General features: G+C 65.3%; 4 protein-coding genes across 18 annotated transcripts in view; 1 reads left to right on the top strand and 3 right to left on the bottom strand.

The window, feature by feature from the left end:
- Positions 1 to 1,270, bottom strand: part of CHD5 (chromodomain helicase DNA binding protein 5) — a 32,022-nt gene extending 30,752 nt beyond the window's left edge. For 6 of the 10 annotated variants that reach the window (XM_052791851.1, XM_052791852.1, XM_052791855.1 and 3 more), the window contains exon 1: positions 1,121 to 1,269. In XM_052791851.1, coding sequence (XP_052647811.1) covers positions 1,121 to 1,187 — 67 coding nt within the window. In that variant the 5' untranslated portion in view covers positions 1,188 to 1,269. Of the gene's footprint in view, positions 1 to 1,120 lie in introns of all 10 variants that reach the window. The other 4 variants (XR_008235923.1, XR_008235924.1, XR_008235925.1 and 1 more) reach the window with 2 other exon arrangements.
- A 131-nt stretch (positions 1,271 to 1,401) lies between these two features.
- RPL22 (ribosomal protein L22) lies at positions 1,402 to 4,130 on the bottom strand. The gene is made up of 4 exons (XM_052791861.1): positions 3,985 to 4,130; positions 3,499 to 3,603; positions 2,588 to 2,712; positions 1,402 to 1,613 (listed from the first exon to the last, which is right to left on the bottom strand). Exons 1-4 carry the CDS (start codon positions 3,994 to 3,996, stop codon positions 1,469 to 1,471), a joined length of 387 nt encoding a protein of 128 aa, XP_052647821.1. The 5' UTR covers positions 3,997 to 4,130; the 3' UTR covers positions 1,402 to 1,468.
- Positions 4,131 to 4,827: 697 nt separating this feature from the next.
- On the top strand, positions 4,828 to 10,209 carry RNF207 (ring finger protein 207). Of its 6 annotated transcripts, none has more exons than XM_052793392.1 (17): positions 4,828 to 4,943; positions 5,426 to 5,616; positions 5,783 to 6,138; positions 6,212 to 6,293; positions 6,364 to 6,439; positions 6,528 to 6,653; positions 6,782 to 6,828; positions 6,955 to 7,027; positions 7,108 to 7,176; positions 7,379 to 7,447; positions 7,563 to 7,684; positions 8,741 to 8,930; positions 9,021 to 9,206; positions 9,289 to 9,340; positions 9,433 to 9,550; positions 9,635 to 9,715; positions 9,785 to 10,209. In XM_052793392.1, the coding sequence occupies exons 2-17, from the start codon at positions 5,426 to 5,428 to the stop codon at positions 9,963 to 9,965; spliced, it is 2,019 nt and encodes a 672-aa protein (XP_052649352.1). In that variant the 5' UTR covers positions 4,828 to 4,943; the 3' UTR covers positions 9,966 to 10,209. The 6 variants fall into 6 exon arrangements, with proteins under 6 accessions (XP_052649352.1, XP_052649351.1, XP_052649346.1 ...); XM_052793389.1 differs by lacking the exon at positions 4,828 to 4,943 and having other exon boundaries at positions 5,010 to 5,616; positions 5,783 to 5,915; positions 5,994 to 6,138; XM_052793390.1 differs by lacking the exon at positions 4,828 to 4,943 and having other exon boundaries at positions 5,017 to 5,616; positions 5,783 to 5,915; positions 5,994 to 6,138; positions 9,803 to 10,209.
- Positions 10,210 to 11,391: 1,182 nt separating this feature from the next.
- On the bottom strand, positions 11,392 to 15,545 carry ICMT (isoprenylcysteine carboxyl methyltransferase). The gene is made up of 5 exons (XM_052793141.1): positions 15,280 to 15,545; positions 14,980 to 15,068; positions 14,728 to 14,897; positions 13,714 to 13,931; positions 11,392 to 12,847 (listed from the first exon to the last, which is right to left on the bottom strand). The coding sequence occupies exons 1-5, from the start codon at positions 15,517 to 15,519 to the stop codon at positions 12,665 to 12,667; spliced, it is 900 nt and encodes a 299-aa protein (XP_052649101.1). The 5' UTR covers positions 15,520 to 15,545; the 3' UTR covers positions 11,392 to 12,664.
- Between the last annotated feature and the right edge of the window lie 5 nt (positions 15,546 to 15,550).

The raw sequence follows: 15,550 nt of genomic DNA, 5'->3' as shown, positions 1-15,550 counted from the left end.
GGCAGCATCAGGCCGTGAGACGTGGAGCTCTGTGGCCTCTCGTGGAGGCCCTCGTGCCAGCAGCTGATCCGCTGCTGCCCCTCGAGGGACCCCTGGCAGAGTCCAGCCTGGTAGCACGTGCCCCGGCACTTCTCGGGCCCAGCTCCTGGCCACTGCTCGCACACGAACACCCACGGTTTTGGCAGTCTGCGGTCCGCCCTCAGGAGACGGGGGCACAGGGAGGCCCTCGCACGCTGCCTGCTCTTACTGATCTGGGTCTGCAGGTAACTGGGGAGCGCTAGGCTCTTACCTTTCAGATCCCCAAGCAGAGCCCATTAAAACAGATTCAACGGAAGGTCAACGAGGAAGAGGAAGGCCTTGCGTGGCAGATGTCTGCCACAGCTCCAAACCCGGGGAGCGCCACGGGCACCCGGCTGGGCAGCAGATGCCACCCCAGGGACCCCAGCCCCAGGCAGAGACACCAACCCCAAGAGGTGCTCTCACCTCACCACCACCGTCATCTCCCCAGACTCAGTGAGTCCCAGCATCCTGGCCAGCCTTTGCATTTCTTCACGGCCTACGTCGCTATTTTTATTTTTAATTTCTGAGTTTATACAGTAAGAACAGCCCGGAGTCGTTGGGACGGACCTCCGGCTCGACTTCAGGCCGTGCCGGTTTAGGCTCTGGTAGGGCAGGCGCCTGACCTGCACCCACTTCACGGGGAATGGCCGGGCAGTGCCAGGAGCCCACCGCCGGCGGGACCGGCCCCGCCACCTGCCCACGCACGGCGGGGAACCCCCGGCCCGTCGTGCCGCCGAAGGGGCTGCGGAGCCTGCCCTCCCCTGCGCTCACGGCCAGGAGGGGAAGGGGAACGGGGAGGGGAAGGAAGGACCCGGGGCCGCCCCCGAGCGAGGGAACGGCGGCAGCCCCGAGGCTGGGGGGACCGGCCCGGCCCTGGGGGTCAAGCCCGGGCCTGGCGGAGCTGCCGGTCCCGGCCGCGAGGGTAACGGGGCCGAGCTAGAGGTGCCGCGGCCCGCCGGGGACCGCCCCGGGGCCGGGCCGGGCCGGGCCGGGCCGGGCCGCGCCTCAGGGGAGGCCCCACCGCCCCCCCCCCCCCCGCCGCCGCCTTCCCGCCGCCTACCCGAGACGTCCTCCTCGTTCTCCGCGTCGTCCGGCAGCTCCCGGCCGGCCCCCGCCGGCCCCCGCATGCCGGGGCGGCGGCAGCGGCCCGCGCCGGGGCCGAGCGGCGGGGCCGAGCGGCGGGCGCGGCCGCTCCGCGCCAAGATGGCGGCCGCCGCGCCCCGCCCCCCTCCCCTTGACGCGGCCCCGCCCCGCGCGCCCGGCCCCGCCCCCCGCCCCGCCCCTCCCCGAAAAGCCCCAAATCCCCCCCAAATCGGCCCCCGCCGCCAGCGGAGCGCGGGGTAGCAACAACTCTCCCCGCCGTTTATTCCAGGAAAGCAAAACTGTACAAAATGGCCGGCGGGCCGGCTCAATCCTCCTCCTCCTCCTCCTCCTCGTCCTGGTTGATCTGGAAGTAGCGCAGCTCGTAGCTCTCCTTGCTGTTGGCCACCACGCGCAGCCAGTCGCGCAGGTTGTTCTTCTTCAGGTACTTCTTGGTCAGGTACTTCAGGTACCTGCGGGGAGAAGTCCGGCTCGAAAGCGGTTCTGCACTCCCAGATGGGCGGCGTTTCGGCAGCGGCACCTCTCTGTCCCCCCTCCCAGGACAACACAAACCCCCGCGCCCGCCAGCTTCCCCCTCCGCCGGCAGCAAGGCACGTACCAGCAAAGCTTCTGCCAGGAACTGCTGCCGCCGGGGGAATCGTGCCCGCAACACCGAGCCCGGGAAATCTTTTCCCCCCACCTCGCCCTCCGAGCACAACAACGTATTTCCACGCCGCCGGTTTGACACACCACAGCAAATCTCTGCTCGGACGGTGGCTAACCGCTGCGTCCAGCTGCTGGGAAGTGCCGGGTGCGGCACCGACCCGGACAAAACAGGTCAGGTGAAAGGCAGGTGCCTACAGAGCAGGGCACTGCCCCAATTCCACACAGTTTTCCTCTTCCCACCGTTTCAGCCTCACCATGCCTCCACCTCCCTCCAGCCGCCTCACCATGCCACCTCTGCCACGGCAAAACCCATGTTTATCAAAGTCAGAGAACGGGCAGGCAGCCGTAAGAAGCAGGCAGAGGGCAGGAGCCCAGCAGGATGGGGGTCACAATACAGGAGCGGAAGAGCTCAGCTGCCAATCAACCCCCAAAACTCCGCACTTGGCATCCTTTCGGCTGCGCACCGTCCCCCACTGCCCAGCCCACCAGCCTTCCCGGCCGGAATATCGACCACGTACTGCTTGCAAAGATCATTCGGGAATGGCAGCTGCCACACTGAGCATCATGCAGCATTTAATCAAGAGTCTTGGCACGACTCCTGCACCGAGACATCTCTTCACTACCAGGCCCTCCTGCCAGCCAGGCTCCCATCTGAATGCCAGCGATCCCCTACCGAGGGCTGACTGCTGCCAGCAGCGACCGACCGTGGCTCCGGGCGCCGGCAGCAGCCTCATGAGGGCACCCAGCACCGCCAGGACACAGGGCTGCCCCACCGCCTTACCTCTTTGAGAACGGGACCTCTGACGTGACCGTGATCTTGCTCTTGCTCCTCTCGATGGTCACCACGCCCCCGCCCAGGTTTCCGGCCTTGCCATTCACCTTGATCCTTTCCTGCAGGAACTGCTCCTGCAAGAGAGGAATGCCGCTGCTTAGCCAGGGCCGCCACCTCCCGCCAGACAAGGCCTCCCCAGCTTGCTCGTGCTCAGCGTTTCAGCTTTTTACTAGAGCTGGGGAAGAGAGAGAAGTGCTGTTATGTCTGGGGAAAAGCAGAGGAAAGGTGCCTTCCGGCAGGCCGGGAGCCTGCTAGTGCCTTCCACAACTAATCCCACCGGCCCATTCCAACCTGCACCTAAGCAAGGTTCTCAACTCCAAATGCACCAGAAGAGTGAGGTAGGGACACGTTTCCTGCCCTCCCAGGGGACAGCCAGTGAAGTGACGGCTGGCTTAGCATCCTCCGAGGACGCCTCAGCCACAACCCCACGCTTCAAACCTGTACCCGAGCACAGCTTGAATGAAAACAGGTTCAGCAGAATTGCAGCGCTCCCGGCCCTCGCCTTTCCTCACTATGCAACGGAAAACTCACCCCGTGAGGGATGAAGGGTAGCACTGTTTAACAGGTAGGGAAATGCTCGCGCTTCAACTACAAAGTGTTTCAAACCGAGCCACATCCCGTGGCCTCCAGCACCACCCAGGCTGCCTTTGTCTGCGGGGCATTTCCCAGTGGTGCAGGCTTTTACGCTGCGCCGCGGCGAGGGGCAGAAAAGGAGCGCCGGGGCAACAGGGGCAGCCGGGGCTGTGCTCGCCCACATGCTGTTGGAAGCAGAGCCAGCAGCTCCCCCCACCCGAGAAGGGCCGGGGGGCAGCGGGACCGTCCCGCCTGTCCCCGGGGCGGCAGGGAAGCCCCCCACTCACAAAGTTGGCGGCGTCCATGATGCCATCCTCCACGGGGTGGGTGCAGTCCAGGGTGAACTTCAACACCTGCTTCTTTTTTTTGCCACCTTTCGCTGCGGGCTTCTTCTGCAAGCGAGGGGAAAGAGAGAACCGTGAGGGATCGGCCCCGGGGCGGCGGGAGGGGGCCAGGCCGAGCTCCAGGCTGGAGGCAAGGGGACCGGGCCGAGCTGCGGGTAGGGTGAGAGGGAAGGGGGGAGCAGGCCGGGGGCAGCGGGGAGAGGGAAGGGCTCCCCCCCTCCCCCGGCGGCCCGTCCCCCCGAGCCGCACGCCCGGCGCTTGGCGGGCTGGGCCCGGAGGAAGCCCAGGCCCGGGCCCAGCCCCAGGCGCAGGCCTGGGCCGGGCCGGGCCGGAGGAGAACGGGCGGAGGCAGACGGGGCCGGGGGAGGACGGAGGCCCGGGCGGGAAGGGGGGGGATAAAGGCCAGCCCTGCCGCCGGCGGAGACTCACCACGGGCGCCATGGCGGCTCCAGCGAAGGGGCAAAAAGGGAGCGCCGCGCCGCGCGCATGCGCGGAAACAGCCTCGGGCGGCCACGGCGCATGCGCCGTCCGCCGAGCCGCCTGCGCCCACGCCGCCGCCGGGCCGCGCACAGGCCGCCGCCGGGCCGCGCGCCGCGCGCAGGCCACCCTAGCCGACCGCTGAGAGCGTCGATGGCTTCCGGCCCCTCCCACGCACGCCTCTGACTGCTCCGCCAGCGCATAGTGCTGCCTTGGCCGGGCGGCGCAGGCGCGCGGCGGGCAGAGCCGAGGGCGGGGCCCCGGGCGGTGGGCGGGGAGTTGGGGCGGGGCCGGAGAGAAGAGGGCGGGGCCGGAGAGAAGGGGCGGGGGCGGGGAGAAGGGGGCAGGACCGGGGAGTAAGGGGCGGGGCTGGGGAGAAGGGGCGTGGCCGTGTGGAATTGGGCGGGGCCTGGGCGAGGGGGGGCGGGGCCTGGGCGAAGGGGGCGGGGCCGCGGAGAAGGGTCCGGCGGGGACCGAGGGTCTGGGGTCTCGCTGGAGCACAGGGCGCAGCCCGGGCCCCCCCCTGCACCCCGGGGTGGGTGCCCCGCTGCCCGCGGGGTGCACGCGTCCCCGCACCCCGGTTGCTGCCCACCGGTGCCCCCCCCCGCCCCCCGGCCTGCCCTCTCACCTCGTGGGGACCACCGGCCAGCCACACGGGCACCCGTGTTCCCCCCAACCCACCTGCGCCCCAGGGGTGCCCGGTCCCCTGTCCCCACCGTCCCCGCACCCCGAGGGCCGGCCCTGCCACAGGGCTATTTTTGGGCCGTGGCGTGGCAGCCGTCCGGCAGTGCCAGGGGGCCCCACGTCTTGCCGCCTCGGCATCGCTCTCATTCCAGCCGGCGCCCGGGGAGCAGCGGCACGGCTCGACTCGGCACGGCACGGCCGATCCCCCGGCTTACGGACGGGGAGAGGTAAAGCCTTCGCCCGGCCACCGTGCCTCCGGGGCCAGGGGCTCCCCAGCGCGCGGGGCAGCTGGCTGCCTTCACTGCCGGACCACCATTGCGGGGGACATCCCAGGGCAGGGGAGACCCCGTTGCAGGGGACGCTCCCTCCTGGGGGCCACCCAGCCCTGGGGTCCCCCCCACCCCTGTGCTGGGGGACGCTCTGCTGCAGGGGATGCTCTGTTGCAAGGGACACCCCATCCCAAGAGACCCCCCGCTGCAGGGCACATCCCAGCCGGCCCCGCTGCCCCTGCCCCGCGATGGCAGGGGGAAGGGGCGCATTCGGGGCAGCCTCGTGCCGCGCCGCTCATAACCTAAAAATAGGCAGCGGCTCACAGGCCCCTGGGGGGGGGCAGGATTCGTCCTTTCCGCGGCAGCCATGGTGCCGCACGGGGGTCCCTCCGGGTGCAGGGGGTGACGCGGGGCGTGGGGGGCCGCTCTCTGCCCCGCAGATGGCCGGTGGCATTTTCTCCCCGCTGGGGAGCTGCTCGGAGCTGGAGAAGGCCAACTGCCACCCGCTGGTCTGCCTGCTCTGCCACGAACCCTACCAGCACCCCTGCCTGCTCGACTGCTACCACAACTTCTGCGCCAGCTGCCTGCGGGGCCGCGCCAGCGACGGCCGCCTGCGCTGCCCACTCTGCGGGTAAGGGACGGACCCTGCCCAGGGGGGACGCCGGGACCGGGGCAGGCAGCACGTCCCGGCAGCCTGGCCTGGCACTGCTCCCGCTGCTCCCCAAAGGTGCCCCCGCCTGCCCTGGGCGGGTGTCCCCACCTCGTCCCCATCCCCGTCCCTGTCCCCATCCTCGCAGACACCCCTCGGTGGTGAGGGGGGGCACGGGGCTGCCCCCCGTGGACCGGCTCCTGCAGTTCCTGGTGGACAGCTCGGCCGACGGCGAGGAGGACGTGCAGTGCGCCAACTGCGACCGGCGCTGCGCCAAGGCGGTGAGGGCAGCGGGGCGGGCGGGCAGGGGACCCCCGCCGGGGCTGTGCCCGCCGCCAGCCACCCCCCCCGCCACGCAGGAGCTGGACACCATGTACTTCTGCAACACCTGCGGGCAGCCCCTCTGCGCCCCGTGCCGCGAGGAGACCCACCGCGCCAAGATGTTCGCCCGCCACGAGATTGTCTCCCTCTCCAAGCGCACCAAAGACATCCACAAGAAGTGCCGTGAGTAACGTGCCGCACCACGCCGTGCCGCACCACGCCGCGCCAGGCTGCCCGACACCCCCGTCCTTTGCAGCACTGCACGAGGAGCCCTACATCATGTTCTCCACCGAGAAGAAGTCCATGCTCTGCATCAACTGCTTCAGGGACATGCAGGGGTGAGCAGCCCCGGCCCCGCGCCCGCCCCGCGCCCCATCCCATCCCGTGCCCTGACCCCCGTGCCCGCAGGGAGAGCCGGGCGCACTGCATCGACATCGAGACGGCATACATGCAGGGCTGCCAGCGGCTGGACCAGGCGGTGATGGTGAGCAGGGCCGGCGCGTCTCAGGGCGGGGGGAATAGGGGTGCGGTGCTGCCCGCAGCGCCGCAGCCGCCCCGCTGCCCCCGGGCAGGCCGTGAAGGAGCTGCAGACCTCCACGCGCGAGGCCATCGTCCTCCTCAAGGCCATGATCGAGGAGGTGCGCAACAGTGCCAGCGAGGAGGAGGCGGCCATCAACTCCCTCTTCGGCCGCATGCAGGTGCGGGGCAACTGCCGGCGCGTGGTGCCCTGCGCCCACGGGTGCGCAATGCATGGGCACGGCAGAGCCGGGGCAGCGGGAGGGGACTGGGGCAGCTACGGGGCACAGGGCGGCCGTGTCGTTTGCAGGAACAGCTCTCCGAGAGGAAGAAGGCGCTCCTGAAAGCCGTGCAGAGGTGAGGGGCCGTGGGCTGAGCCCCCTCCCAGGGGCGTCCGCCCTCCTGGGGCATGTTGGCGTGCCCTGGAGCCGGATGGCTCCCCGGCACCCCATAAAGGTTGTGCCAAGTCCCGCTCTGCTGCAGCCAACACGAGGAGAAGGAGAAGGCGTTCAAGGAGCAGCTTGCCCACCTCGCCTCCCTGCTGCCCACCCTGCAGGTAGGACCCTGGGCCGGGCAGGGCCAGGCTGGCATGGCCCGGATGGGTGCTGGTGGTGACACCCCCCCCCCCGCACACAGGTCCACCTGGTGACCTGCTCAGCATTCCTGAGCTCTGCCAACAAAGCTGAGTTCCTGGACCTGGGCTATGTGAGTAGCGCCAGCGCTGCAGGGCAGCCGGAGCATCCTGCCGCGGTGCCGTGAGGCATCTGGTGCACCCTGCCAATGTGCCGTGAGGCGGCCGGAGCATCCCACCGTGGTGCTGCGGGGCGGCTGGTGCACCCTGCGGCGGTGCCAGGCTCACGGGCAGGGTGCCAGGCACCCCTCACCGCGCCTCACCGCTGCCTTTCAGCAATTGATGGAGAGGCTGCAGAGGATCGTCAAGCTGCCGCACCGCCTGCGGCCGGCCCAGACCAGCAAGGTAGAGCCCTGCCGCCCGCCTGGAGCTGAGCCCCTGCCGGCAGTGCCCTGCGGGCAGCCCTGGCTGCCAGCTCTACGCTGGCCCCAACCGCGCTCACCCCCATCTTGCCCCCCAGATTAACAGCGAGTACCGGGCAGAGTTTGCCCGCTGCCTGGAGCCCCTGCTGATGCTCAGCCCCCGCCGCTCCGTGGTGGGCAGCGCCGGCGGCATCGGTCCTGGCATCGCTGGCACGAACATGTGAGGTGCTAGGATCGCACCCGGCGCCGGGGCGCATCCTGCCACGCGTGCCGCTGTGTCACCTGCCGCGCACAGTGCCACGCGTCCCCCTTGGCATCCCGGCGTGCCAAGCTTGCCCCCGCTGCTGCCCTTGAGCCCGTCACCTCGGCGGTGGCGCGGGAACAGTGCGGAGCACAGCTGCGCTGACGAACGACAGGCACAGGGGCTTCAAGTGACAGTTCTGGGAAGCGGGACGGGCGGGTGGGTGGGCAGCAGGCCTGGCAACAGGGTGCCTGGGTGACCCTGCGTCCCAGCCCGGCCCCCCGCCACAGTCCCTGGAGGGCTGTGCCGGGGCCAGCTCCTGCTCGCCCACACGCCCGCGGCGCCGCAGCCTCTTTGCCCGCCACTATTTTTATCAGAATTTCAGGGAAGTGCCCGGCCGTTCCTCGCCTGGGATATATTTAGGCCCATTGATGTCACGGCAGCACCGGCCCTGCCAGGCACTCCCAGCCGGAGAGGACAAACGGGCACTGCCGCCCCATGGGGACCGCTCCTCGCCCCCGGCCAGGCTCAGTGCCACAGGGCGGCTGAGCTCCTGGGGGCTGCTGGCCCTGGCGCAGGCAGGGGGAGCGCGGCGCTGCACGGTAGGACCGATGGCAGTGGGGCAGCAGAGCCGGGGCGGTGGGCAGCGCCGAGAGGCTGCGGGATGGGGGGAGACGCATGGGGCAGTGGCGCCTGCCAAGGGGCCAGGAGGTATCGGCGGTGAGGGAGCGAGCTGCATCCTTCCCTTCAGAAGCCGGCACATGCCGAGCTCGGCTCCTGCCTTCTCCGTGCCGCAGCTGGTCGCAGAGCCATGGGCATCAGGAGAGCTGCCCACGGAAACCTGACTTTCAGGGCAGCATAAGGCGCCTGTGACTGTCCCTGTGTGCTCGGGTGAGGGAAGGGACGTGCGGGGCTGGTGCGTCCCCAGGCACCCCGGGGGCGAGGGGTGGCAGGGCTGAGCCGGCAGCGTGGCCCCTGGCAGCTCGCCCCACCACTGCTCGCCTGCAGTACGCCGTCGTCACCCTCTCCACGCAGGCTCCCCGGCGGCCAATGCTCCAAGACCCTCATGGTGCCCAGCTGCCCCCCCACTGGTGATAAAATGTCCACTGGCCCCATCGTGCGGAAGCCGACGATGCACCGATACATCAGCACCAAGGTCCTGCTGGCCGAGGGGCGCGAAACCCCCTTTGCCGAGCACTGCCGCAACTATGAGAACACCTACCGGGTAGGGAGCGCGGGTCGGGACGGGTCTGGGACGGGTCGGGATGGGACAGGAGGGTGCTGCTCACATGGCGGTGCCCCCCGGCCCCTGCAGATGCTGCAGACGGAGATCCAAGGCCTGAAGGACCAGGTGCAGGAGCTGCACCGTGACCTCACCAAGCACCACTCGCTCATCAAGACGGAGATCATGAGCGAGATCCTGCAGAAGTCCCTGCAGATGGACGTGCAGATCGCGGCTCACTACTCCGCCGTGGAGATGATGCGCAGCGTCTTCGAGGAGGTACGGTCGGCGCGCCCCGGCGGAGCAGGGTCCCTCCGTGCCGTGCCGCGGCACGCTGCCCGGCTCCCTCTCCCCCTTCCAGGTCTGGGAGGAGACGTACCAGCGGGTGGCAAACGAGCAGGAGATCTACGAAGGTACAAGCGACCCCACTCCCCCGGCCCCAAACTCCCTATGCCTGCGCCGGGGGGACAGCCGTGGCCACAGCCCGCTCCTCTCGCCCCTCCAGCCCAGCTCCACGACCTGCTGCAGCTGCGGCAGGAGAACAGCTGCCTGACCACCATCACCAAGCAGATCGCACCCTACGTCCGCTCCATCGCCAAGGTGAAGGAGCGGCTGGAGCCCAGGTGAGGGGCACGGGGAGGCTTTTGGGGCTGGGGAGGACACGGCCATGGCGGACACGACCGTGGCTCACGCCCATTCTGCCGCAGGCTGCAGGAACCCCGGGAGCCCAAGGAGGAACAGGCACAGATGCTGCTCAAGATCTGTGACGACAGCGAAGCGGATCCAAGGTAGGCAACAGCAAGCACCAGGGTGCCGAATTCCCCCTGCGCCCTTTCCCAGCCGCTGACCCTGCCAAGGTACCTTCCCTTCCCCAGGGACGCCTCGGCCGGTGGCAAGGAGGGGGCTCCAGCCAGCCCTGGGGAGGGCTACGCGCCCAGCAGCGACCCCAGGGAGCCCTCCCCGAAAAGCAAACACTGCTGCAGGGGCCAGCAGAAAAGCGGGACTGAGAGCACTGCCCAGAAAGAGCTTGCACCATAGAGCCCGACGCCGAGCGAGTGCACGGAGCCGCTTGGCGCTCGCTGCACAAGCGCTGTGCCCCGGTCGTCGACCGGCTCCTCTTGCCTTGTGCCACGAGCGAAGGCAGGAAAACACAGCCTGGGGAACACAGTGTCTGCAGCATATCAAAAGCCTGCCTTAGGGCGGCTTTGTTCATCTGAAAAAATAATTGTCTTTATACTCTCCCTCTTGTGTGTTAGAGGTGAAATAAAAGGGCGCAACTGTACATGTCCACTTGGTTCTGCGGCTCTGGGCAAAATGGGCCTGCCGGCTTGGGGCGTCCAGCCGCTCTCAAAACCACAAAGTTTGCAAATGTGGCGGGGGGGGCAGAAAAAAAACCCCAACAACTAACCCTGGTGTAGGGTAGAGCCAGGAGCTCCATGAGCTCACCACAGGGTCTCGGAGTGTCCTGTGAACTGCCGACAGGCAGCAGAGCAAAAACACAGGCAGGGCGCTAGAAAGAGGCACTGTGCTCATTGTGCACCTGCGCTATTTAAAAACTTACCAAGTCCTGCAGCACAGGAGGACAGGGTTTGGCAGCTTACTCTGGCTTTTCGCTCAAGATTCCAACACCCTCCCCACACCTGGTGAGCTCCTGTCTCCTCACCAAGCTTCCAGTCACAGGATTCAGGAAAATAAAAGGTTTAGAGAGGCTGCTGGTCTCAAAAGCACCGAGAGGGCTCTGAAGGTTTTGCTCAAGGTGAAGTTTATCCCTTTCTTTTGGTGCCAATGTATCCTGCCTTGGGCAGACCTTGCTGCCACACAGCTGGAACCAGGGTCAGAGGTAGCGCTGGCACACTCCCATAAATTAGGATCGAAGTGCATTTACTACAAAGGACTTGAGAATAAAGCTTAGTTTCTGTCGTCAGCTCACGTCAAAGTTTTTTTTCAAAGTACATTTGTGCAAGTTCACGGCAGAAACAAAAAAAATAGTTAAAAATTAACTTGCCTGAGACATGTTGGCTACAACATCAGGTCACAGCTTCCATGAGGATGTGCGTTGGAGGCAGAGAAAAGCCTGAGCAGGGGCCTATGAGTGACTACACAGAGAAATCAGTGCTATCACGTTGGTGTATTTTCACGTTTGCTCTCTTCTCCTGAGCTAAAACCACGCTCAGTAAAAGACAATTTACCAGCAAAGGCGTAAAGCCAATGCTCTGTGCAGAACACGCTCTGCAATACAAAGCAAACTCGGCAGAGGAAAGACTCTGCATCGGTTAAGCAAGGAGAGATGGAGAATTCGCCCTGTCCCTGAGGCTGCGCAGCCCCACAACTCACTGCGAGTTGCGGTCCTGCTTCAGCCCAACACTGGAGCGTTCTGAAAACCCACTGGGAATTGTAAAAGTAAGGATTCCAGTTTCAATGTTGTCACCATCACCTCAAGAGGTCTCCAAATAACCACCAGGCAGAAGTTGGCAATATTTTTACTTGTTTTTTTATAAAAAAACCAAAACCACAAAACAACAAACCAAAACTAAAGCAATTTCCATCAGTGCCCCCTTTCCTGAGCCATACCACAGCACCTTCACCAAGGAACACCGCAAGCCCAAAGCGTGAACTGACAAGCAACTCGTTTCCATTCCAGCTAGGAAGAATAATGTAAAACTCAGTAAAACAGTGAACCTCTTTGGTATATAACGACAGAATAAGTTATACCACAAAGCTCGAGTAGGAACCATTTCCAAAATGGTAACGTTTAAAATAGCGTTAGCTAGCCAAACTTTTTTCCCCGTTTGGAGAATTTCCCTAGAAGCATCTCCTAGTCGCACCGACATCCCAGCTTTCGCCTAAAAAAGCAGGCAAGAATCTTGAGCGCTAAAGCCCTCGGCAAGCCCAGCAGCTGCGGTTCTTTCCCAACCCAAAATCCTGGGATCTCTGCAGGACGGAGGCAGCCTGGCAGGCTAGGAAGCAGCATGATTTGGAAGCGGGAAGAGGGAACAGAGGTGGCAGCAGGGAGGCTCGGGAAAGCGGCGGCTGAAACGGTGACTCCCGGATTCACGGCGGCAGCCGAGGGAGGAAGTAGCGGGCTTGCTCCCCTGCCGCGTTTCACGGAGGCACTCGTGATCCAGCGGCATGAGGCGAGCAGAAGAATCCTCCCTGTGAGTGTTAACACCTGGGAGAGAACCGATTGGTGCCGCGCCGCCGGCTCTCCGGCAAGCAGAGGGTAGGTGGCCCCTGCACCTGAAGAGCAGAGAGCTGGAGGCCCACTCCTGTGAGCCGCCTGGGCGCCAGCTTGCAGAATCAGGCCTAAAGAGATTAAAGCCACACTGCCTGGCTCGCAAGGTCAAAAAGCTTTAAAATCGAATTATGCCATAGGAACAATCCGCTGACTGGCGCCCTTCCTGCACGGGGGTGGGAGGGCAGACCTGTTCTCTGGAAGAACTGGTTCGGAGGCATTTACTGCAGCTGCTGCAGGCAGGAGGGTTCAATTCTCTTTAGGGTCGCTACAGGCTAAGTGATCTGGAAGATCCCTGAATGTGCAACGAAGGACTTATCTCGAGGAGGACGAGCGAGCTTCTGATCTGTTAGCGACGCGGCAGGCTGCCGAGCTCCACAGCCCTTCCAGCTCCTCCTGGGCGGCCGGGAAATACCACCGGGCTACTCCCAGTGCCATGCAACATCCCTTGCCGTGCAGCGCCTGGAGCCGGGCATTCGCTCAGCCAGTTCGGTTTTTGCCCGCATTACAGTTCTACTCTGACTCCTCTAATAAAAGGGAGACCCGAGGGCACCTTCCTTTTGTACTCCAGGTACTCTTCTCCAAAGAAGTGAATGAGTGTGATCTCCTCCTCCTCGATCCGCTCCCTGAAGAAGCGCCAGGACACCAGCGCGTAGCCCACCATACAGATGGGATTGCAGAGTAACACCTGCGAACAGACACCGGCGGTTAGCATCCCCTCGCCTCCCAAAGAGACGGAGGCTGCTCCCCGCCCCCACATGCTAATCACCCTCATTAAGTTTGCCATGAGGTCTGTCTAAATGGTCTCCAAAGAAAAGAAAAGATCCCAGCACCTTTTGTGGAACTTCATTCCGGGGAGAAATTAGTGCTTATGAAGAAAGCGGCCCGCGGGCAGCTGCCGGCTCCTGTCGCCCCGGCTAAGAGCAGCGCATTGGCTCTAGAGAGCCCGTGCATGGCCGCACTACTCCACGTGCAGTCTTTATCATCTCTCTCCAGAGAAATGAAACCAAGTGCCAACCACCAGCCAACCACAAGAAGAGCGCGACTGAGGCAGCGCTGAGTTACAGCTCGACCACAGCTGGCTTCCAGTTTACCTTCTGGCCGGGGCCCTAGGCACTCTTAGAGGGAGTTTTCTTTGCCAGCCTGGCACAGGACTGGTATTTGGCAGGAGCGAGGTTGAGTCCAACCACTTATGGAAGGTGTTTTGCCCACAGGGATGCAAGGAAACTCTGGACACCAGCTTTAGGCTAGCAGCAGATCGCACCCCGAGCCTTCGAGGGCGTTCTGGCTCAAACCCCGGCCCCGCCACCCCTGCTTATTCCACACAGAAAATTAAGGCGATGGGGTCTTCCCCAAGACAGCGTGGGGCTGAGCGCTCAGGGTTCCCTGGCCCCCGGTGTGCCGGTGGGAGGCAGGAGGCATCAAAACCCACGCCCGGGCCACCCGGTACCGCTGACCGCCGGCAGTTTGAGTCCCGTTACAGGTGCAGGGCAGCATTAAGAAGAAAGACCCGGGTTATAACACGGAAGTATCTGAGCGCGTTGTATACGGTACCTGTGTTCCAATACTCCAGTAAAACCATCCCACGTAAGATGGGTGCCGGAACCACCCATACACCCCACTTGTCACCAAAGTATGAGTATCCGATTTCTCATTCTGAACAATATGGTTGAAGTTGGAGCCAGCTGTGAGCATGGCCGCTTTCCTCAGACAATCCCCAAAGATCACCATCAACAACCCTACAGTACTCAGCCAGGTGATCTGCTTCAGCTCTGCAAGTGAATAAGGACGGGTCACAACAGGTACGCACAGGTCACGCTCGCGGTGCGGGGGGGTCACAGGGGGTTTGGTCGGCAGGTGGGCTTTTCCCCCCGTCTCAAAGCGCGACAACATGTAAAACACAGCCAGCGTTCCATGTGCTGCCGTCCCGCCACCAAAACAAATGAAAATAGCGTCCCCTGCCACAGAGTCACCCCTGACGTGGAGTCTGGACATCCTCGCAGTGGATCACCCTAAGGGGAACACGGCGCTGAGGCAGAGCCTGGCTTTTCGGTGTAGAGTAAAGCCAATGTAAAGCACAGCCAAGCAGATGCGCTCAGGCCAGACACGGGGAGCTTCATAGCCTGCGCTGCCATTAAGAAGCAGGGAAGAACACCTCCCCTCTCCCAAAGAAAAGGAAGCACCCCAGGTTGGGCAAACAGCAACAGGTTTTGCCGATTTGATTTTATTCCAGGTCAAAAGAAGACGCCCAGATGTAAGTGAAGCGTCCTTCTTTGTACCACCAAAGCGGCTTGAAAGATGCAGGCAGAAAAGGGCTGAAGACCTGCTACGCGGCAAAGACGGCCTGGCATCCCCCCGCCCCCCAAGACCAAAACCGGGAGGCTTTGAGCACAGAGAGATTAAGGCCACATCAAAGCCCTCCTTTGCTGCCGCCACGGGTCAGCTAAGCGGGGGTCACCAGCGCTCTGCTGCCGGGCAGGTGGGCCCCGGGCAAGGGCCCTGCAGCTGGGCAGAGCCAGGGGACGGCGGGCGGGAGGGTGAGCAGCAGGGAGGGACAGGGCAGCCGACCTGGGAAGAGGAGCTTCTCCAGCGTGAATTCCACCCAGGAGGAGAGGGCGGCCAGGTTGTACTCGAAGCTGTGGTTGAGCAGGAAGGAGTCCAGCGAGAGGCTGCGTGGGTTGTTGATGGCTGTCACCAGGTACTCCGAGTAGTGGAAGAGGGAGAGGGAGCACATGTACCTGCGGCGGGAGAGAGGGAGGGAAAGCTTGCCAGGGCCGGGGGCCGCCGCGCCCGCCCGGCCCCCCCGGGCCCTTCCCTTACCATCCGAAGTGGCGCCAGGCGGAGCGGCCGGTGCTGAGCAGCAGCCCGCAGCCGAAGGCGAAGCCCAGGAAGCAGGCCCGGACGGCGATCTGCAAGCAGAGGGAGGGCCCGAGGGCGCTGCCGCCACCACCACCACCACCACCACCGGGCCCCGCCGCGGCCTTCCCCCCAGGCCCGGGCCCCGCCGCGGCCTTCCCCCGGGCCCGCGGTCCCCCGATCAGGGTCGCCCCCGCCCCCCGAGGCCTCGTTCCTCCCCGCCGCCGCCCCCCGGGGCCTCCCCCCGCCGCACCGGCCCCGCACCTTGTAGAGCGGCCGCGGGTAGAGCAGCAGCAGCGCCGCGTTGACGCCCGCCACGTGTAGGGCGAGCGCCAGGCGGCCGCGCAGGCCGGGGGCGGCCAGCAGGGCGGAGGGGGAGCCCAGAGCCACCGGCAGCGCCGCTACCGAGGCGCCCAGCAAGAAGGCGGCCAGGCTGGCGCGGGCCTCCCGGCCCAGCCGCCCCCGCCGCGGACCCGCCGCCGCCGCCGCCGCCGCCGCCATCATGGCGGCGCCCGCCCCGCCCGCGTCGCCCGGG

The sequence above is a fragment of the Harpia harpyja genome, chromosome 7, assembly GCF_026419915.1.
Source record: "Harpia harpyja isolate bHarHar1 chromosome 7, bHarHar1 primary haplotype, whole genome shotgun sequence".
Classification (NCBI taxonomy): domain Eukaryota; kingdom Metazoa; phylum Chordata; class Aves; order Accipitriformes; family Accipitridae; genus Harpia; species Harpia harpyja.
The sequence above is the reverse complement of the archived record's forward strand: the minus strand, read 5'-3'. Positions and strand labels throughout refer to the sequence as shown.